General features: G+C 41.2%; 1 protein-coding gene across 1 annotated transcript in view; it reads right to left on the bottom strand.

Annotated features, from left to right (window-relative positions):
• Nucleotides 1-23,521, bottom strand: part of SPAG16 (sperm associated antigen 16) — a 372,092-nt gene that overhangs the window by 81,973 nt on the left and 266,598 nt on the right. Inside the window, exon 15 of the mRNA XM_054515419.1 lies at nucleotides 22,944-23,070. Coding sequence (XP_054371394.1) covers nucleotides 22,944-23,070 — 127 coding nt within the window. The remainder of the gene's footprint in view (nucleotides 1-22,943; nucleotides 23,071-23,521) is intronic.

Below are 23,521 nucleotides of genomic sequence, written 5' to 3' on the forward strand. Positions count from 1 at the left end.
TAGTCTTGAGCACTAATAACTTCAACAAAGGGTTGATAGTGAAATTGCTTTTCACCTTAAGGTAAAAACACAAACAGCTATGTAGGGGATTGAGGATTTACCCAACAGAAAACTAACTATCCCAATAGAAAATTTGAATTACTTTTTTTTTTAAGCAAATGAAGGGAGAAAAGAATGACAGAGTTCAACTCTAGTTCTGTATCTCTTAAGTCATATAGTTAAACCAATTGCATCGAGTATTTTACACTCAAACATGGAGAAAGTAATGAAATGTAAAGGTTAAGAGATAGAAACCAGCAGTATAAATGATCAGCACTCAAATAGTGAGCAATGAAAAAAATGCAGAGACCAAGTTCAGCATTGTAATCCCTCTGTGCTCTGGACCACTCCTGTCAAGTTCTGAATGCAGCCTGAGCACCTCACTTCCTTCACTGAAGTAGCATCACATAGAGGAAAAAAATAATCTTTAAAAATTCCACTAATTTGAGGCTACAAACAGGAAAATGCCTTAATTGTAATTTTACAGCAGAATTTTATGCCAGTACATATTTTTTTAGATGCCTTAAACTGCTAATTTCCACAACTTAACATGCCTGGGTCTCTTTTAATAGTAAACATAACTTTGCATTTCCTGCTTGTAATGATTGGCTTTAGCATAGTTACAGTATGTTCCTTGTTTTCAGCCCCATAAGGATCCCTCTCACTGCTCTCTCCCCAGCCACACTCTGCTCACCAGAGTTTTGTATCAGCAGAGGCACAAAATAAACCTGCAAATTTACTCAGAGATTTGCTGCATGCAGAACACTTGCAAGTGTATATGCAAACTCACATTTGCATACTCCAAATGCCTGCTGTTGCCTGCAAACATGGGATATTTTGGCATGCTATGGCTGTACATGCAAATTCCCTTCTTCTGGCAGCAATTACCTACTCCCCCACAATCAATACATGCCCTTTCCTGAAACAACTCATTTCAGACCCTACGTTACTTTGCTTTCCTCTAAGTCAATAAATACTGCCATGTCCCCCTACAGAAATGTCGTTGCCCAATTGTTTTTATGGATTCTGTTGATTCTGTGCTGCTTCCTGTTTTCTTTCCTAAATCTTCTGCTCCCTCTCCCTTTGCCCAGACCCTGCTTTCGCTCTCACCATGAAGAGAAAGAGCAGCAGCTCTGCCTCTTCTGCTCCCTCTGACACAGAGGCACCTACTGCTCCCTTTGCTAAAGAAACAGCATCCCCAAAAGGTTTCAAAAGGATTCAGTAGGATCCAGGTAAGGGACTATGACTAGGGCTTGACAGGTTAAATTTACTTTTAATTTTCCCCCATGTATAAAGCCTATTTGCCTAATTTAATGTTTTACAGCTATCTTTAACGTGCAAATACTTTCCACAGTGAATGTGCAATATATAAAAAACAATCAGAAACTCTCACTCTGAAGTTGGGCTATTTATTTCCTTCCCAAAAACTCAGCTGAGTGAAGTCAGGTTAATTGCCTTTAAGTCACTATGAATAATGCTGCAGAGCCTTGCACTGACAGTCACACCATTCTTCTGCTGGTTGTGTATCCCAGAGCTATTTCAGTGGATAACTGTAATTCATTTTGACTGCTAGATCTGCATGTAAAGATAAAAGCTGCGAGCAAAATTCCTCAACTTTCTACCCAATAGGGGTAATTCTGGACATCTTACATGCTCCAGAATAAAGGAAGTCTTTGCTGCCCTTACAGTATTCCCATCATATTGCCGTCATTCACAGTGGCAGCAGCTCTCCCTTGGCTCAGCACGTGGAGCTGATCTTGCTACCTGATATTCTTTCCACCAATCAATCTGTTGATTACAGCCAGTTTAAATTGTAGCCATAAACAGAATTCTGAGATCTTTCAAAAGACAATGGAATCTGAATTAATTAGCATGCAGCAGAGGAAAACCAAAATCCTCCTACAAATAGAACCAAGAAACCTCAGAGCCCACAAGGACACTGTTTATGGAGCAGTGGATGAGCTCTCACACAATTGTAGAGCAGGAGAGCGTGGCATCCTCGGCTCCCAGACACCTCTTAGGCTATGGAGCAGCTAATTCCCACACAGGAATTTATTAATTACACCTTGAAACTCTACCAAGTTAGCTTGCATTGACGCCAGCGCTCTGACTGTGCTCATGCATAACTCATCTTTACAACCTGTAAGCATGAAGATTTGAAGCTTCTGTCAGAAGTAATTCCAGGTTACACTTCCTAGGCTATCACACACACCTCACCGAGCCAAAAGCTCTCCCAGCCTGACATTTACATGGATAACTGTCACAGCACATGTCACAGCTGAGAGAGCCACAATGCACAGAGCATCACCACACAATTCCAGAAGGCTTTAAGCATTTGCCCATACACAGGAACACCTCACCTCTTCAGAAGGCTTCAGGCACCTGCCCATACAAACTAATATCAGAGCACCTCAGCAGGCTGCAAGCATCTGCCCTTCTTGTTCTTCAGCCCAGCCTTTTATCCCCTCCTGTTGATGCCCTGCACCTGTGTGCCCTCTGTTCCCTTTGGTGGTTGCTCAGTGCCCCTGGGCACTCCATGGCTCGTTCCCTTCAATAGCATTCACCTGTCCTGCACAGCTGTGCCCACTGGGGATGAGGCTGGGCCAGCCCCACTCCCAATCACCACAAACTCTGTGCCTACAGAAAACCAGGGGAGAAAAAATATACCTGTTTTCTTCAAACTCTCTTTGCAGTATGTTCCATAGTTGACAACATAGTAGGAGAGGAGGTATAGATTGGATATTGGGAAGGAATCCTCTGTGAGGGTGGTGAGGCCCTGGCACAGGGTGCCCAGAGAAGCTGTGGCTGCCCCATCCCTGGAAGTGTCCGAGGCCAGGACACTTGGACAGGGCTTGGAGCAACCTGGGATAGTGGAAGGTGGCCCTGCCCATGGCAGAGTGTGGACCTGGGTGATCTTTAAGGTCACTTCCAATCCAAACCCTTCTGTGTTTCTATGATTAAGCAGTTCTCACAAAAGGAATGCTTTTCAAAGAACATTAATATACATTGCCTTTGAAAAAGAGTTAAAAACCCCAAAAGACGTTATTTACATGGCTGACATTTATAGAAATAACAATAATAATTCTCACTTTTATGGACAACAGTAACATTTGCAGTCCAAGAAACCATTAATGTCCTGTAACAGATGATGATCACCTTGCTGACATGATAAATAAGAGGCATTTAGTTTTTAATGGCCTTCGTAATTTCTTTTTTCCTTATGAGAGCACCACTCGGTGTAAATGTAAGGCTAAAATGTATTTTAGTCTTCAGTACTTGGAAGCAAATTCACACATTATTATTCTACATTAGCTTCATTTGTCAATTTGGTGACTAAAGACCTACTGGCCAGATGCAAATGCTGCTTCCTAATCTGGATCCATCACGCACAGCAGCCGTGGGATGTCATTCCCCACGACAGAGGATGAATCAGGAGAGCTGTTCCATAAGGAAGGTGCAGAGACAAACCAGATGCATTCATTACCTGGAGGAAGTTCTGGTTTCCTTCTGAGAACATTTAGTTACAATGAAAAACCCCAATCAAAGTGGCCCAGGTGTAAGATAAGCCCTGTCAGAAGTGCAGGGTTTCCCAGTCAGGAGCCTTGGCTCTTTGCCCTTCACCAGCCACATGTGAATAGTCTGGAGAAGTCAACATGAATTTTGATGCTTTACTGGATCCAGGCCAGGAAATCTAATGTACTTTATTATTTCTCATTTCCATCATGTGTGCATAAGGTGATATCCTCAAATTCAAGCATACATAAAATAATTAACTTCTTTTTTTTCAAGTAAGCATCAGGAGAAAATAGTAAGATGTGTTAAGGGTTTGCTAATTGATGATATATTGCCCTAAATTAATTTTCTACTATTAATGTTACTTAATGGAATTTCATATTTCTTATTTGAAAAATGAGGGTCAAAAGAAGCAATGATGAGAGACAATTACAATTACCACTTAGGACCATTAATATGTAAATATATGTGTAAGTTAAGATTGTTAATTAAAGTTTCATAATTGCTGGGTATTTTTGAAGTCAGAGCCTAATAGGTTCTGCCATTATTCGTGCCTGCTTTATGCATACAATGTCAATGATTCTTACTCTTAACATACCATGAATAACAGCATGGCATTTATTTTATTAACTGATACGGCCATTAATGTCTCATTATGCCATTAAAACATTTTATTCCTTTCTAAAAATACAACTGGTTAAAAAATTATATCTCTTATACACCTGCATGCATCAGTCAACCCCAAGAATATCCAGTGGGAAGATCTCTCCATAACCATCCAGTGAGCTTTTTCCTACCTTCCTTTGCAGCACTGATGTTACCAACTTTAAAGCACAGATATTTTTAAAAGGTCAAGATAGAGAATGGACTAATGCAAGGATACCCAACTATAGGAATCCAAAAGTCAAGAGAACTCCATCAAATGTCAAGAGAAACTGAAAAAGACTTTGAGAAATCATTTCTGCAATACTTCTCGTTTATTCCATGTGTGCATAAGAGAAATACTTTAATCAGTTCAAATTCAATAATATTTCACAAATTTCATCTTATTTCAAACAAGTAAAGTATAAACAATGAGATTTCCTCAGTTATGGTATTATTTTTTCATGAATTTTACACTGTTACCTAAAACTTTTAAAGAAACACTGTCCTTCAAAAAATATAATCCTAAATTATGGCCTCTATTACACAGACCATGAAAATAAAATCAGAAATAAAACACTGCAGGACAGTTATAAACCCAGTGCATTATTCACTTTAATTTAAAATAAAGTATGTGTTCTCAGAAGAATGCTATGCATCCTTCTCAAAGAAATGTGTAAAAACAATGATGGCTAAAGGAATTTTTTTTATATATGATTTTAAGAAATCTTCGAAAATATGGGTTTTTTTCCTAAGGTGTATATGTAGTGCAAATACTCAGTGTCTTATGGCAAAATAAAAGTTTTCAATTTCCAAAAGTTCAAATTTTCAGTTCTAAGCATATTTGCTAAGCTATAACCAAACTAAAATCATTCAGATCTTCCTTCTCCTTGCTTTGCATGATTTAAATTAATGCTTGGTTTAAATTAATGCTTGATAGTTCTAGGAAGGCATCAAATAAAATCAAACACTATCATCAGATCAAACAATTTTCTTTGGCATGTCCAAAGACATTTATGTAAACTCTCTTCAATCACACCTGAAACATAAATAACCGTGTTGATAAGTTGTTGCAACAATCTAAAAAAAAAATCTCTTTTTATTTCTGTATCTCTGTTCTGCTGCAAATGAAAGAAATGTTTTGGACCCATGAAGAAGCAACTCCCTCTCCAATATGCCCTTTAGTCTGTAATAAGTATGATGTGGCCTTTCTGTAGACAATTCACTCATGTCACTACAGAAGATATAAAAAATAAATCAAGCCCAATATCTGAGCCATCTGTAATAAAGTTTTAACTACTGATCCCAGAGATATTTTCCCCATAAATTGACTCACTGTACAATTGGGATTGCTCCAAGCCTTTAAGGCTTTATCTGCTAACTGTTTGGAAATAGAGACGATAACTCCCCACAGCTGATAGAGCCAAGCAGTTAAAAAGTGTTTTAGACAGTATCTTCAAAGGTCTTGACAGAGAATCCCATAATACTCTGAATTTCTTTAGCTGTGATCTATTCTTAAATATAAACCTCTTCTTTAATCCATGCTTTGGACTGCTGGAATCACTGGATGGGTTGGGAAAGGTATTTTGTTACAGCAGAACAGCTGAAGACTACTATGCCCAAATGCCTACAGAGATATGGAGAAATCTGTGTAAAATCCCAGAATCCCAGAATCATTAAGGTTGGAAAAGCCCTTCCAAAGTCCAACCTGTGACTGATCCCCACCTGGTCACCCAGCCCAGAGCACTGAGTGCCACATCCAGGAGACCCTTGAGCACCACCAGGGATGGGGACTCCAACACTTCCTTGGCAGCCCCTTCCAACGCCTGACAACCCAATCTGGGAAGAAATTCTTACCTAAAACACAGCTAGCCACTGTTTCCAGCAAAGAGAATAAAAATTGGGTAAAAAGTTCACCCTTACAAGTGACACGAAAATTCTAATTTTACCTTGGCAATGAAGGCTGGAAGTTCATGGAAAGTCTCCACTAGGAAATGCTGTGGTGGGAAGCCCAAAGAGTAAGGAAAGTTTTGGTGGTCAGAATGGAATTACCCACCTGGGAAGAGAGCAGCACTCTTCCAAGCACCTGAACCACTAAAGCTGATTGGGAGGTCACTGCTGGAAATGAGATGAATTCACAAATTTCACTTCCAAAGAAGCTGACAATGAGAAAACCCATCCTCATTATAAATCTGTAATTCAAAAATTGCAATCAAGTCCAGATTTCTTTGAAGGGGCTAATTTAATTTGCTCCTTTTTTGACTTGACCTCATTTTATTTTTTATTTGCCGTGTCACTATAGTTTATGTAAAGAATTTACACTTTGATAATTAAATCAGAAGTTAGAACTCTTTAGAGGTTTTTTTTGTTCTAAGAATTCTAAAGCAATTTTACCAAAGTTCAATAGAGTAGGAAGAAGATTAGGCCACCAAATGAAAGAAATGCAAATGATCTTCAAAAGCTGGCATCCTTCCATCTTATCTTTGAGAGTGGATAAATCCACTTTGATACCAGGATTTAATAAAAAGATCAAAAAAGTCCACATGCTTATATCTGATGTTATTCAGGCAATATTGTTGTTGAAGTAGTTCTAAGGATGGAACCTCAGCCAGGGAATGTACAGCATTAGCTCTACATTTGCAGAACTCCTGGGACTGGGGGACACGGGGGAACAAAAAGTTTGGAGCTCCTCAATTCCTCTTTTAAAAAGAAGTTTTACAATAAAAGAAGTTTACACCCCACAAGGAGACTTTCCACATGACTAATTAGATATAAAATAATCTATACCTTAGGTTTGACAAGAGATGGTCTGAAGGTCCTCCAGATGAAAATAAAGAAGTGGAAGGGGAAAGAGAAACAGGAGACAAGACTTAGAGCCACTGTAGGTATGAGCACATGGCTTGCAACTGTTTGTATTCATTATGAAACCAGAAGAGAACAAACTCTTTTAATTTTAATGCTAAGTCCATAATTTGTCTTGCAAATGTTCTACGAGACCACAGTAAAAACATTAATTCTATAGTTCCTTATAAAGGAGAGAGAGAACAAACAGGAAGAGCATTCTTGAATGATAAAATGTCTGAGGGATCTGGTGAGAATTCTTTACATAAGATGTATTCTTCTTTAGGAAACAGCTGTAGATCTAAACAGATGGGCTCATATAAGTCGAATTGGCAGCTCCACAGATAGCTGCTTTCTTTTCTGTATGATCTTTCAGACTTGCCAGGGTATTCAGGACCACTCTGCTTAATTATTGTTAACATTTTGCCCATTTCATATGCCCACAATATAATGGGCAAATATAAAAATAATTTAAGCAAACTGCAGTTTAAATCTCAATAAAAACAATCCATTTTATTCCAACAAAACCCTTAAAGAGGGAACTGCCTATTTTATTAATGTTAGTCCATCTGTTTGCAATAGCTCCTTTGGAAGTATTTGTTTTGCTTAGAAATACCCAAACTGATTATGTATGTGGCAGTAGATGGGCTGAGCTGTGTTCAGTGCTTTTAAATCACTGAACATATGAAGGTGTTTTTACTTTAGTTGGGCCAGAACTACAGAAGGCATCAAATGCTTGAATCCCAGACTAGAGCATCTCCTCTGTGAAATCAGGATGAGAAATCTGGGACTATTCAGAAGAGAAGGTTGTGTGGAGACCTCAGAACCCCTTTCAGTATCTAAAAGGGCAAAGGGAAGCTGGAGAAGGGCTCTGTCAGGAACTGGAGTCACAGTACAAAGAGGGAAGGGCTCAAATTGACAGAGAGTAGGTTTAGATTTTATATGAGCAAGAAATTCTTCCCTGTGAGGGTCGGGAGGCCCTGGCACAGGCTGCCCACAGAAGCTGTGGCTGTTCCATCCCTGGAAATGTCCAAGGCCAGGCTGGATGGGCTTGGAGCAACCTGGGATAGTGGAAGGTTCCATGGCAGGTGATGGAATGAGATGACCCTTAAGGTCCCAACCCAAACCAGTCTGTGATTTGGTGATTCTGTGTTCCTCTTCTGGGGAAGCTGTACCCACCAGCATGTTTCCATGGTGATGGCCACGCTGTACTGGGGTTCAGTTCTCCTCTTCTCCACCAATGGCAGGAGAGACAAATCAGATCACACAAGAGAGGAGTCCAGTGCAGGACACTGAATTAATGCACACCTGGTACAACAGTGCCCACAGCACAGGTGACAGAATCACACAATTAATTCAGTCAGGAGCATGGGATCTACCATTTCCTAATGGCCACTCTGCCAAATCTTTACATAAAGACCAGCCCCACATACCCATGAACTAATTTCTGAAAATAAAATTTCTGGAAATAAAACCTCCTCATCCAGCCTTTAGTACATCATTCCAAAGAGCCCAAACAGACTGCAAAGGTGGATGTTAAGAGCAAAACTGTGCAGAGCCACAGGACCATAATCCACATGTACTTGTACACAAGGTGGATGTCAGCTCTGTGTTATGGGTGTGATTGTGCTCTCAGCTATGGAGCAACCCAGTCTGTGTCATTTTGGATCTGCTGAATTATTCATTCACCTCAGTACTACTCCCACTTATAATTGCAGAGAACATCAGGACAAATCACAGAAGTGAACATCAAATGTAAGAACAGAAGAGCTTTTGTAGCAGCAAAAGAGAAGTAACAACAGAAAACAAATGAGCAAGGAATGAAAAGGAATTATCATAAAATATGTACCAGAGCCCTGGTTAGTGTAAGAGTTTGAAGCAGGCAGCCCCAGGAGCCCTCGGGCCAGCAGCAGGCATGTGTAGAGATTTAAGCTCTCGAGGCTCTCAGTGAAGCTGTGTTTGGAAAACTTCTCAGAGCTGGGATGAGAGAGCTAACCAACCACTACAGAGACAGGCAGAGCAGCCTGCTGCAGGTTCAGACTGCACCTTGCCAGCTGGGTGCCCTGCAGTGTGGGGGATGCCCTACACACACAGCACGGCACCTGCTGGCAGGGGCTGGCTTGGCTGATTACAGAGCAGCCACCCAGAGCATGCTGCAGTTTCACAGAAGTCAAGAAGGGGAGGTCACAGGCTCAGACTTCTCTTCCCTTCAAAGCAGCAACGCTGAGACTCAAGACATCCTCCACCTTGGCCCAGCAAGCCCAAGGCTGCCACAGAGAACCTGCTGTACAAGGTACACAATGCCATGAGGATGCTTAGCACTTCCCAGCAAACACTGTTGGCCTCCTCTCCAAACATCATGTGCATCTACCAGATTAGGCTGTGGGCAATATTTCAGGAGAGCAGCTTTTTTCATTAGCTGAGGGGTTCTGAAGGAGGTGATGCTTAATAATTTCTACGGGCTTGGTTCTTCTTATTGATTTCCTTTCCCATTTCCTTTCCCTATGATTTGCTCTGATGCCAGAGAAGAAGTGTTCATTATACTCAATAACCTTGTGTTTACAATGCCTGCAATATCCCATCAGGCATCAGAGTTGTCTACTAATTTACTCAAATGAATGTGTTAATTAATGAAAAAAATCAGCAGAACATTACATCACTGACAATACCTGCATCATAAGGCTCAGCAGTCCCAGATTCAAGCACTCCACATCAGATGCAGGAGCTGGAACAGGAAGGCTGTGAGTTTCTCAAGCCAGGTTGTTCACTCATTCCTGGCACTTGGGGCTGCCCAGGCAAGAAGGTGGAGGAGCCCCTTCAGCCACAGTGCTGAGCGAGGCCAGCACTGGCACAGATCTGCCCTGCTTGGGGTCTGACTCAGAGGCTTCATCTGCTTAAATGAAGCCCATTATTCTGCTGGTCCATCAGCCAATGACTCCTAATTGTGCCAGTGCCTAAACCGAGCCTGCAAGCACAGCTAAAATACTAATCATTAATTTCAGTCACTAATAAATGCCTGTTATGCTATCAGGTACATTCCAAGTGCCACTCAGGATGACTGGCTAGGGCATGGAATTGAAGGAAAAAGAATACACAATAGAAAATAAAACCCCTCAATACTGGGCCCAAAATGGAGATGTTAATAATGCCACTGATGCAAGGAAAGACCTGTTTGGCCAAATACACATAACTGTCTACCAGAGTTTTAAGGAGTCAGCTGGGACTGCAGTCTGGAACACAGGGATGATCCTCAATAAAAGGCTGTTATCAACTACTACTACTACAGCTCTAGCAGGCAGTAGAAGGCAATGGATTTAACAGACTGTGTTTTAAGTTCCTCTTTTTTTTCATGGACTGCAGGGTAAAACTCTCAAATTCAGTGAACCTTGCACTCCCAGGACAGCGTTAACAATTTAACTCTTAATTTTAACACCCAACTTCAGATGCACATCAGCTGAGCAACCAAAACACTTTCTATTATATAGATAGATGTCTTTGTTTGAAGGAATTGCTGACTCATTCCTTTAGTGGGAATAGTCATCCATTCCTTTGAAGATGAGGTCATGCAAAGGAAGCCAGGTGACCCATATAGCAATAGCTTAAATCCCTCTCCTGTGATGGATTCCAAAGGCACCTGTGCATTATTCCAGCCATCCCCAAGCAGCTGCAATCCCACCAAGCAGAGCAGTGCAGAAAGCTGACTGCTTTCTAACTCCTCAGACAGGCTGGCTTGGCTACTTAACAGGAAACACAAGTCCAAAATCTTAGAATGAGGTGATTAAATATTTGCCAGAAGCAGAAAGTATTCAAACAGGAACATTAAATATGAAATTAACTGAAATTGCTCCTGAAGCAACTGCTTGGCCTGGTCCAAGGAGCAGAGGAATGGAAGGTGGCAAATGTGACAGCAACTTCTGAAAAGAGCCTGAGAAAACTGCCAGCTGGTACCTGGGATTTATTTACAGGTTCAATAAACTCAGTTGTATAATAAGGAACAGATTGAGCTGATGCATGAGGAAATACAATACCACAGTGAGGAGTTATCATAGCTTTTATAGCAAAAAAATTGATCAGAAATTGGCCAAGAAGCAGGAATAAGGGTGACCAGGCTGACATTAGATACTTAATTTCCCAACAGTTTTGATGACCAAAGTTGGGAGGGGGAAAAGTGGAATCTTTCCAATAGGACAGACAAGTGAGAAAAATACAGATTGCCAGAAGAATGTGACATTTATTCTGGGACCTGTGCTAGTCAGCACATCAAAAATTTCTTTTTCTTAAAGGATGTGAAGGTGAACACCGAGAATATAAAATTATTCATGTTTTTCAAGACAACAGCACATTCACAGAATGATTGAGGAATCCCAAAATGCTGGATTAAATAATAGAAAGGCAGAAGGAACTGAAATAAAAGATGGAACTGAATTCTGAGAAACATTAAATGATTCAAATAAACAAAAGTATTCTCAATTATACAAATCCAGTGACAGGCAGTAAACTAGCCTTTGTCATTCAGGAGAGAGATCTCCCAGCCACCATGGATACTTCTTTGAAAACATCACCTTGTTATAATATCAAGATTTAAGACTGGGGGGAAGAACCCAAAAGCTAGTGACAGAAACTAAAAAACCTTATTAGGCCTCTATTTAAAACCCTGATTTCAGCACATCTTGAAAAAATCATGCCAGACTCATCCCTCTTCTCCATTTTTAAAAGAAGTATCCTATAGTAGAGAAAACATATTGTGCTTGAATATCTGTATATAGGCTTTGCCCCAGGAGGTCCCGGTTGTCCTTGATGGGCTGCAGCTGTGATCAATGAAGCTAACTGGGATAAAAGGGGGCGGGTTAGCAAGTCAGGGAGAGCCTTGAAGGAGCCCTGACTGACAGAGAACAACATGCAGAAGAAGGAGTCTGTGCTATGAAGATCTGCAGCCATAAGAACACACCAAGGAGGTATGGGCCTTTAGAACTCTGATAACAACAGTATGGACTCCTGAAATAGAACAACAACAATTGGTGACCCTGACGTGATAGTTGGTAGAAGATAAGACAGCCAAGAGCTGTGTGACAATGTAGCCTTTGGGTCAAGGAGCTGTGAAAGAGTATGGCCTTTGAGCAAAGGAGCTGTGTGTGTTGTACGTGGCCTTTGAGTCATGGGGGAAATGTGTGCGTTGTACGTGGCCTTTGAGTCATGGGGGAAATGTGTGCGCTGTACTTGAAGTATTGTATATAAAACCTGGTTCTGTAAGTAAAAGAAAAGGGGGAAACATAGTAGAGGAAATGGATTGTATTTGAATATCTGTAAATAGGCTTTGCCCCAGGAGGTCCTGGTTGTCCTTGATGGGCTGCAGCTGTGATGCCCTTTATTGGGCTGCAGCTGTGACTAATGAAGATAACTGGGATAAAAGGGGGTGGGTTAGCCAGTCAGGGAGAGCCTTGAAGGAGCCCTGAACTGACAAAGAACAACGTGCAGAAGAAGGAGTCTGTGTTGGGAAGATCTGCAGCTGTGAGAACACATGAAGGAGGTATGGACTTTAGAAATCTGATAACAACAGTATGGGACTCTAGAAATAGAACCACAATAGTACCCAAAATAAGATTTACAGAAAGGCAACAAACGAACAAAGAGGAGGAATGGCTGATGTATTTAGGAGATTAAATAGACACAGACTCCTCAGCCCCACAAAGAGAGCAGGGAAGATGTGCCAGCAGGAAGAGGTTGAACAAGGAACAATTATTCAATGATTCCCACAGTATGAGAATCAGAATGTATCATTAAGAGATTTAGAGCACAGGCAGGAGGTGCTTCTACATGGCTGAGGGATCTGCTGGAAATACAAAGTGCCAAACCAGAAGTTTCACAGAGGAGCGATCCAGGAACATGGAAGTGCATGAGGAGCCAGATCTGGGAGCCCTGATCCACAGGAGAGATCCATGAACATGGAAGTGCATGAGGAGCCAGATCTGGGAGCCCTGATCCACAGGAGAGATCCATGAACATGGAAGTGCATGAGGAGCCAGATCTGGGAGCCCTGATCCACAGGAGAGATCCATGAACATGGAAGTGCATGAGGAGCCAGATCTGGGAGCCCTGATCCACAGGAGAGATCCATGAACGTGGAAGTGCATGAAGAGCCAGATCTGGGAGCCCTGATCCACAGGAGAGGGCCAGGGAAACCACAGCACTTCCTGAGTTTATCTGTTTGCCCTCTGCATCTCCTCCTGCCCAGAGCTGGACACTGCCACCACAGACCAGAAATGCTCTGCTTTTCTTTCTCTTCTATGTTTTCAGGCAAGTCATCAAGGTATTGCACACATATTCACTTGCAATATAAAATGTCAAAGGAGGAAATGATGCTTGACATAAAGCCAACATCATGACCTCTTTGGTGTTCTAGAAGGGGGGAAAAAGGATTAAGATATTTCCTTTTTTCACTCAATTTAGTTTAGGAAGATTGAAAGTAAGTAGATTTTGCCCTGCTCCCCAAGAGCATGTGATACTCAGAGAGATAACAGCTCTACATAAAAGGTATTTTCATGAGTTGAAAAACAGGCAAAGAAATAAAGGAAGTTCATTCCAGAGGAAAAAAAACCCAAACAAACAGCTCAAATATTCAAGTCAGGCGTTGGAGGCTGTTTATAGAACTTCTTTCCTTGCTCATTTTCCCATTCATCATTATGTATAATATTTTGCCACAGAAAAAGAAAGGGAAATAAAATACTTTATTTAGTTGCCCAAAAGTTTCAATGCAAAACCTCTTTCTGCCCAGGAAATGACCGTGGGCTTGCTGGTGGGAGCCTTTACAAAAGGACAGGCAATATTTATGAGCAGTTTGAAGGTTTCCTAGTGAATATCCATCTGGACAAAGTGGATATGCAAGCTTTGCACTCTCTCTCCCTCTCTCTCTCATTCCTAGGTCAGTTACCTAATCCTAAAATTACATCCAATTTTCTCTGAGGAATAGCTCTGCATAAGTCTAAGTTAAATGCCTCAAAGGCATCTAAATCAGGATTTTCTTAGTAGTGGAACAGCCTTAAAAACAAATTAAAATCATGCTTTCATGACAAAGAGGATTTTGTCTCAGGCTTTGATTCCTTTCAAGGAAATGGGTTTACTTTGTACCCATACAGGCTTGACAAAAGGAGGCTGCACATCCTGTGGTGGGAGCAACTGGTGGCATTTTTCCCTTTTCACCAAAGATGCTGCCAGGCAACTGCAGAGATGCCCTGAACTTGGTCTCACTCACCTCCCTCCACCTGCCCCTTGAAATGCAAGCAGGACTCCCAGATTGGCCCATAAAAAATAACAAGCACTGCTAGGACAGCTGTATGGAGATTATATTGTTAATCAATATATTTTGCATAGCCCCATGGATCACTTGTTATTGATGATTATGCACTTTAGCTCCTGGGACAATTTGTCAATAAAATAAAAATAAAAATAGGCTAAGGACAGCATACTTTTAATTCAAAGATGATCTCTTTCTTGAAAAGAAGTGCCACTTTCCAAGCTCTGAAAAGATCTAGCTCACTAATATATTCCATTTACCAAGTGGAGGAACTGTTCAAGGAATCAAAATTTTCTTGGTCATCACAATACAGGTATCTGAAAGTGAATAATTTTCTTTTGGACTTTAGTTACTTTAAAAAAGGAATATTGAAAAAAGAGGACATTTGCTGAAAAGGTAAGTTTTCAGTTACTGAAAGTGTGTTATTCAAACTCAGCACATACTGGTATAGTTTTTACCCCCACAATGGAGAAAGAAAAATGCTGGTTATGGACAGTTTTAAGTGTTTATCTTTTTTTTTTTTTTATGAATCTGACATTTCATCTCCAAGTTTTAATCTAAAATATGAAATACTTTGCTTTCTAGGAGGGAAAAGAACAGTGGGTGAACAGACCAAATTCCCTAAATTATCCTCATGTTTGAAACAGCATACTTGAGTTACTTAGGCAGTCACAAGGATTACTTTTTTCTCCAAAGCATCCCAGCCCCTCTGGACTCTTTCTCCTCTCTCAGGGTTTGCTTCCCTTAAACAAAACTACCCAGGTGCTCTGTTTTCCTAAATGTGTTTTCTCCACTCCCAACACAAGCTGCGGTCAGCCCACAAAGCTCCCAGCTAACTAATGGCTCTTGATTACTGATGAATTTATGTTTCATTTTGGCAGTGACAAAGATGCAAATGGCTGTCCCCTTGCAGATTGCCTGACCTATCCAGTCCTTGGCAGAGAATGCCATGGCCATTCCACCTTCCATATTTAACACACAGAAAGGACCCACAAATGCTAACCCAATATTTCAGAAATCCCTTTCCTTTATTACAGCATATGAATGATGAATACACTATTGATCCTCTCTTTACATACAGATGCTGTACTCAAAACACAGGACCTGGAGAGCTGTCGATATTTAAGAGGAGCTTTCATGGAAGAAAGGCTGTGATGACTTTCAGAGGTCCTTCATCCCTGACTGTCTGCAGGAGTAAGTTAATCAGGAGATGAAGCTCTTGTATCTAAGCCAGGCTTGGGATGGAGCTGTGCAGTCTAAGTGAAAGTAAGGAGTTCTCTTTTATCACTGTAAATACATTCAAAGGGGGAATGGGCTAATTGCAGCACTCTGTGAGCTGGAATTAATATAAACAATAATATAAAATAGAATCCATGAACCTGTTAAAGTTACAAAAGCAGTAAATGTTAGAGATGAGAGGTTGAATACATTATTATTTTAAGACTTGTGCTGAGTTAAAATGAGATTAGAAAAAAGCCAACTTCTTGCAAGCCATTTTAATTCAGTTTGTAGATAGCTGCTGGAGAATCAAAATTTTGATCAGTTATGCCCCACTTGGGATGAATAAAGCTCCAATTTTCAGCTTCTGTTAGTTTAATACAAGGATGGCAAAATTCATGTGGACATTCCCTTCATTTACTCTTGGAACAAACAATTTGCTCATCCCCATGTTTTGGCTGTCTGCCTGAACTGCTGGAACTGTTGCTTCTCCTTGAAGAATAACATTTAACCAGACAGATGATAACCCAGTCAACCTGAGGTCCTCCAAACCCCTCCATCAGGTCAATATATTGCTCTAATGAGGAACAACCCTGGCTTCTAGAACATTGTTTTTCTGTGGGAAATCTGCAGGCAAGGGAGATGGGGATATTCAGGAGTACAGCCTGTACTTGAAAAAGGCTGGCTCTATTAAATAGCTGTCCATCTCCTGGCACTCCAGGGAAGGAAGCATGCCCCTCTAACAAAGATGAAGGGAATATCAATGGGGCTAATCTCTTCAAAGTGCTCAGTGCTCAAAGCAATCGCCTGACTAGCACAGTCCCCACCCTCATTAGCTCAGCAAACACAGCCAGAGACAAAACACTATCTGCAATCAGGGCAAAAAATGTAAAATACAGGAGTTCCAAGCCACCTCCCTTTGCTTTCCAAAGGACAAATATTTCATACATTTTAAATTATGTCTATACTGAAAATAAAGTCGTATATTTTAAGAATCCCTTTTCTTTCCCTTCCAGCATATTTAAATATTGTGGCATTTGCTTGTATTGAAGAATGGCCACGACACAACAGAAATACTGCACAGCACAACTCTCCCCCTGATTCAACAAAGGGGGAAAATTCATTGCCAGCTTTTTCCCTTTGGCAAACTGCAACAGCCAGAAATAAGGAGAGTGATAGTTTCCTACCCCATGAAACAAGGAGACAAAACGATCTGTCAGTCAGCTCTTATTTGTGTAAGTCCAATCTGCCCATTGCCTCCAAATTAAAGAATTTTTATGATCAGGAAAACAGATGTTGTGAATGAGAAAAATGGCATACAGCAGCAGAGAGGGAAGGAGTGAGAATTATGAGACAAGGAATTATTGTTGAATAATTCAGTCCTGCAGCACATCCTTTTATTCCCATGCTGACCATAGGAGTAATTAAGGATGGTCAACAGACGCTGTAAGCGCTCCTCAGGGAAAGGGGCTGACAGGGATGTGTTGTTGATCTGACCTCTGAGGGAAAGCAGCATGATCAGGGCTGGAAAATAGGTCATGGCTTGTATAAACCAACTCACACCATGCTGGAATCTCCCCAGGGAGCCCACTAATGGATTCACCACTGCAAACACGTGGGCTGGGAGGGCTACCTAGGGACAAAACATCAATATTGGGGCACTGACAAACAGCACACAGTTGGGGCAACAGCATCTGCTCTGCCAAAGCAGGGATTTCACCTGGAGGCACAAAGGACTAAACCTTCTTACCAGTGTGGCTGAGGTGAACCAGCCGACCAGTACTCCTTCTATCCAAGGAATCACTTTGGAAAATCTTTGGCTTGTATAAAAATAGCTTGGTCAATACATGGACCTGAAATTTTATCTCCCACCCATGAGTTTAAAGTTGGGCTCCACATTCAAACATGGACCAAACATGTATCACAGGCTTTAAAGGGGAGTTTTATAAAGGGATGCTCAAGTTTAGACTGAACAGAAATAGAACCAGAGAGGGAAGGACAAGACAAAGAAGAAATGGAGAGCCATCGCTGCTTGAAACTTGCCAGTGTAAAGCAAAAGGCCTGGCTTTGTTGTTCAGCCCTATCCCCTTCTGGAAGGAAAGAAAGTGAGGTTTCCCTGACTACTACTTGGCCAGAGGAAGCAGACACAGATCAGACACACAGCCCTGACACAGCACTTGCACGTGAGCTGAAGCCAAGAGGAAAGTGAAGATGACCTAAAAGTGCTGATTATCAAATAATAAATAGCAAACTAAGATATGCAGGTGGCTGCATTTGTGCTCATTAAGCAAAATCTGTGAGCATGTGGATCAATTATATTCAAAAGAAACAGACCATATGAATTCTTAGTACAGAATGGGTGTATAGGGATACAGGGAAAACCCACAGATCTTGGAATGCTGACCATAGGGAAACAAATGGTTCTGAAGGGACAGACACGAAGCAATTCCTGATGGGAACAAGGAGAGGAACAAATGATGTACAATTACAAATGGACTTGAAAAAGGGTAACAATCTGTGTGCTCAGAACAGAACTAGCAGATGTAGTCCTTGCAAATCAGGCAGCAAAATAAGAAGAAGCAAAGCAGGCAGCAAAGTAAGTCTCAATTCTCTATGTAAAGAGCAAACCTTTCAAAGACTTAAAAGATGTGCTCCAGAACCACAGCTTGGTCACCTTGCTGCCCTGTCAGGAGAGTTACAGCACTGTAGCAAGTCTGAACTGAGTAGTAAACAGAACTGGGAGTTGTCTGAGTCAAAGGGCAAGTGCCAGTACAAATCCAAAGAATGACACTCCTCCTGCATCCCCTGTTGCTGCACCAAAGGAATTGGGCTGATGGAGCACAGCCCACAGCAAAAACAAAGCAAGAAGAAAGCAGGAAGGGGGAAGGAGAGATGTTTGGCTCATGGTGAGACTGGGGAAGGGGGAGAAAAAGCACTTACTTTTAACAATTGTTTAATCCTTCATGGTTTGTTTTTTCTCAATACCCAGAATCAGTGATCAGAAGGTTGTGTTAATTGTCAAGAACTTCAGTGAAGTAAAAATTACCCAAGTTGAGGCTGTATTGCCTGTGACAGCATATACATAGTCAGAATTGAGGCAGGAACTCAGGCATTGAACCACAAGGGGAAAAGCACCCTAAGGAATCAATTGATGTTATCAAGTAATCTGCCTTGGAGATTAAAGAACACAGAGCAATAAAGTGTGGTAATGAAAAAAGCTTTTGAGTCAGAAATGGGAGGCATAGGGAAAAACACACATTAATGTCAGCACATAATTGCTCTATGTGGACAAAATCAGATGCCTCTAAAGAGATTACTGCTAAATTCTGGGCTAGAGGATTCTTCTCCCATCAAGTGTGACTTTAACTGGAATCAAAAGGAGACAAATACAGAAAGTAAGTTCCAGAAACTGCAAAACAAGCCAAGGGTAGAGATCTTGTCCTGCTCCAGTTCTCTTTATATATGGACATAATGGCCACAGTCACCTCCTGAGATCGGCAAGTTACAGGTGCAGCCACTGCTGATTCAGCCTCTAACTCCAAAATCCACTGTAGGCTTCCCAGCAAAGGAGAGCTTCTTCCATCCTAGAAAACTCTCAACCCTACCAAGATGAAGCTTTATCTCCTCAGTGCCACTTAAGGGGTATCAATTAATCAAAAGCATGAAGGAAAAGAGGAAAGAAGAAGCAAAGAAAAACACCTGGCTGTCACCTTAACACCAGCTTGTCTTTGCAGTCAATACACCAACCAAAATTGAGGAAATCTAAGAGAAAATTGAGAGGGCACCTCACTGCAAGATTGATCTGCAAGGACTACATCTGCTAGTTCTGTTCTGAGCACACAGATTGTTACCAGATTAGGGATACAGTGAAAACTGTAATTTTGGAACTTCACCTGATGTCTCAGTATCAGTGGAAACCATCCGAGCTCTAACCTCCATGCCCCCCTCCATGTGGGAATTGTTTGTAGCTTTAACATTATCAATAATGGCCCAAATAATATCAAGTGCAAATATTGAAAATGCTCCATCAATAACATCCCAGAAATCCTGTCAATAATTCTGTGTTCAGTAAAAGGGTGGTAATATAGAGATGAAAATTTCTCTCTGCTATTTGACACCAAGAACAACTGCAGGGGAACAGCAAACAATTGGAAGCCATTTCACCAATGTTTGTCTTGTAGTTATGGTGCTGGGTGATTTCATGTGATGTGTAATTAGGCAAATGAAGCTTCCTTTCAGAGAGCAACACTGAGCAGTTGCCCTGACCCCACCATGGCTGACAGTGGTACCATCTGTTCACTGTCAACGTGTCTCCTGCATCCCTAGAAATGTTGTCTCCTAAAATAAAAGGTTTGCATCACAAGATAATCTTGATCCTGCCATTTCTCAACTTTCACATTCATTTACAGCTTTTACCTTCTTTTGATTTACTTTTTCTCAGGATAAGACACACACCTATAGCCCTTGGGAATGGTCAGAAGCATGGAGAGGTTATTTGTTCATGCTGAGAGCAGCACAGCCCAGCCTGGATGGAGGCAGGTTAAATGTTAACACCTCACTGTATCTCCAGAGCTCAAAATAAAACAGTGCATTTCTCCAAATATTATTTGCTTGCCCTCAGCCTTACTGTAACTGCTCTTGATTTTGGATTGTTGCTGTGAAGTGGGGCTTGTTTGGTTTGTTTGTTTTAATGTGCTGTGATAATTAATAAATACCTCATAGCACACAAGCTGGAACCTCCTGCACCTTCTCTTACATATGCAATGCTGGGTTGTGATTAATCTCATTTACATTTTCTAAACTGCAACTGCAAACACTAAAGGTAGTGATGAGAGGGTGCTCCAGGGATGCATGAATGCTACACAAGAATATGTGCATGTGGAGATGCTGTTGACTTGATATAAAAAAGTAAAAGTGAACTTAGTTTAAAAATCAGTTATTCTGCTGTCCATCTTGCTCAGTAACTCTGGTCAGCCATTCACAGCATGCAGAATTCAAAGGACATGTTAATTGTGTATGACATCAGAAAAATTTCAGATATTAAACACAGTATTGAAGAGCATTACCACCAGTAGGCTGAGTCCCAGGCAGCTCCATCACCACCTCTCACTGAAAGACCATGAGCTTGTTGCAGAAAGCACAGGACAAAGCAGAAAATCCCCATGAAGTGCAGTGGTAATTACTAATGTAATTATTTTCTGTTTATTCACAAGTATGGAAAAGTCCACCTTTAAGCTGAGCTAAAGAAAAGCTGAGGCAGAGTGCAGCTGAAGCAGAAAGATTTATACACAACTGTTGTCAGTAATTTATCTAAGATCTGAGTGTGACTCTGATCAAGCAGGATATGGCTTTAGGCTGCTATTTAACTAACAGTGCTGCTCAGGCATTTAGGCCCAGAACAGCCATGGATCACTGGAGCCAGCAAGGCTCATCCCCAAAAATGCCAATGGGAGAACCCCGGTAAGTCACAACTCCTCCCACCTGGTGCATGTCAAACCCACAAAGGTAACACCAGTTAAAAACAAAAGCTAAGATGTGCTTGTCTACACTGCATTTGCAAAGATAATTACTTGAAAACAATACAAAGGAAAACAAAGCAAATTCTTCCATTAGCTGGGACCCTCCTATCTCCAACCTCAATCTTGTTTGCTGATGCCGCCAAACTTTTCATAAACCTCTTCTATCATTATTAACTTTCATTTAAATCATTATTGGGCAGAAGAAAAAAACCTGCTCAACCATGGCTCTCTAATCTACTAATTAAATCCACCTGTAAGAGCTGAACAATTTGTGCCTCTGACTATTAATGCAGTCAAGTATTTTACACTGGGTGGTATAACATCAGCCAGAGAGACTGAGGGACACAGCTGGAAACTGAGCCATGTTTTGATAAGGAAAATCAACACAAGCTGCTCCACAGGCAGAGGTCCTGACTGAGGCAGATGTCCCATTCCCAACAGGCTGTTAAACACAGGATGTATTTTATCTACTCTGTCCCTCTTGCAGCAGGTACAGAGTGTCTCAGCCAGGTATTTGCCTATCTTCAGCCAGCTGGAATTCCATCCTTTTGCATTCTGCCTCTCTGTGACCATCCACCCCAATTTGATATCTCTGTTGTGTGGTTACTCCTGCAGAGAAAATTTGGGATTTTGTCCAAATGATGGGAAAATGTGCCCGTTTAGATTACCTGAAGCTGATAACCTTTCTAATGGAAAGTTCCCATCTGGCAGAAATATTACAACTGCATTTTTCAGGGGTGTGGTTCCACTGCAAATGACCCAACATTATACACCATAAACAAAGATACAAAACTTCTTCAAATCCTCCTGAACAAAAAATGGGCTCTTATTCCAAATTACACACATAAATACAATAGTGGTTAAACGTGTCTTTGGGAAACTGCCCAAGACTGGACACTGCCAATACATTTTTTCTCCCCTGGAAAATGCAAGCACCTTATTCAATGATACAGCAGAGAGATCCATGAAATCACTACACAGATAATATGGAATTTGATGTCAAAGTTTCCTGCCAAGGGACTCAATATATTGATAATATGCATTCTACAGTATGTGGGTCATTATGACAAAACACCATCCTATTATTTTTCTTTAATGATTCTTTATCATCCCGCAAATTCTATCAAAGCTTTATGAACACATAATACAAATGTATACTTATTTTTCAATGTGCCTATATATATTATGTTATATATTGTTGTATTATATCATGTTGCACTGGCTTTGAGTAAAACCATTTCCTAAGCTAGGATCTAATTCTGTGTTGCAACAGGAATGCTCTGTCTGTGCTTTGGAACTGAAGATTGTTTTAAAACAAAAATGTTTTAGAATGGCCCTTCTTCAAATGAAAATGCAATGTGCACTCACAGTACTGCTGACATGGTAATACATGGTTGATGATGAAAAAATAACTGCTTAATTCAATTCCTGTGCCTAGTAAGCAGCCCTGTCAGCACGATGAAGTTCTGAGGCACTTGTAAGAGGACTTTGTAAGAGTGTTATGAAATGCAACTCCAGAATTAGCAACTAAAAGAACAAACAGTAATGGGGAATAAACACCACTGGAACATAGGTAATCTCACAAAGCTTTTTACCCCCATTGATCAGTTCTGTATTTTATGTAATACTGTTGCAATTAATTGTACTCTTTGTTATTGTGCATTATTCATTTTATATAAATGGAGCAGCAGTCCAATTTGGCAGTTTAGCCCATAGAAAACAAACATATTGATCATTGCCACAATCAGGCATTTCTTCTTCAAAATTACCACATCTGTGCTGCTTCACACATGTTATCTGCCTCCAGAACTAGAGAGAGATTAGAGAGATTTGCAAAACAAACCGTGTTTTATGGGGGAAAAGCTGTTTTAGACTCCTACCAGAGCGATGAAAGGCCACCTGGTTGGCAGGATGGGGACCCGCGTCGATGGAGAGTACAGGGAGCAGCATCCGCATGTCCCAGATCTTCAGCACGCCCGAGGAGTCACAGGAAGCAATGCTGTCCCCCTGCCAGAGATGGAAACAGAGTCAAGGCATTGCTTCTGTCCTCTGCCAGCAGCAAAGCCTCTGGCACAGGGCAGCCACACCCAGCAACTGAATCTAAATAAAGAAATAAATCAGCTATTATATGTGAGGTTATCACAGTCTCTTATCAGCTCTGCTGGCTTGAATAGCAACGGAGAAAACGTGACTTCTAAAGAGACCAATTCAGGAGAAACTGGAAGTACAAAGGAGAAAAATGTCATCTTGAATTCTGACACCAGTGTCCACTAAGAACTGGCCTTGTGGTTATTTTCTTCCCACACAGCCACAGGATTGGCCTTGTAGCCCTGATGTTCACATGTTTTCCATGTGAAGAGTGAGATGAGAGCAGAACAGACACTCCTTCCCTGCTGTGTATTCCACAGACACGCTAAGGGACAACTCCCCAGTCACTTCAGGGCTGCATTGGATGATC

The sequence above is a fragment of the Molothrus ater genome, chromosome 7, assembly GCF_012460135.2.
Source record: "Molothrus ater isolate BHLD 08-10-18 breed brown headed cowbird chromosome 7, BPBGC_Mater_1.1, whole genome shotgun sequence".
In the NCBI taxonomy this organism is placed as follows: domain Eukaryota; kingdom Metazoa; phylum Chordata; class Aves; order Passeriformes; family Icteridae; genus Molothrus; species Molothrus ater.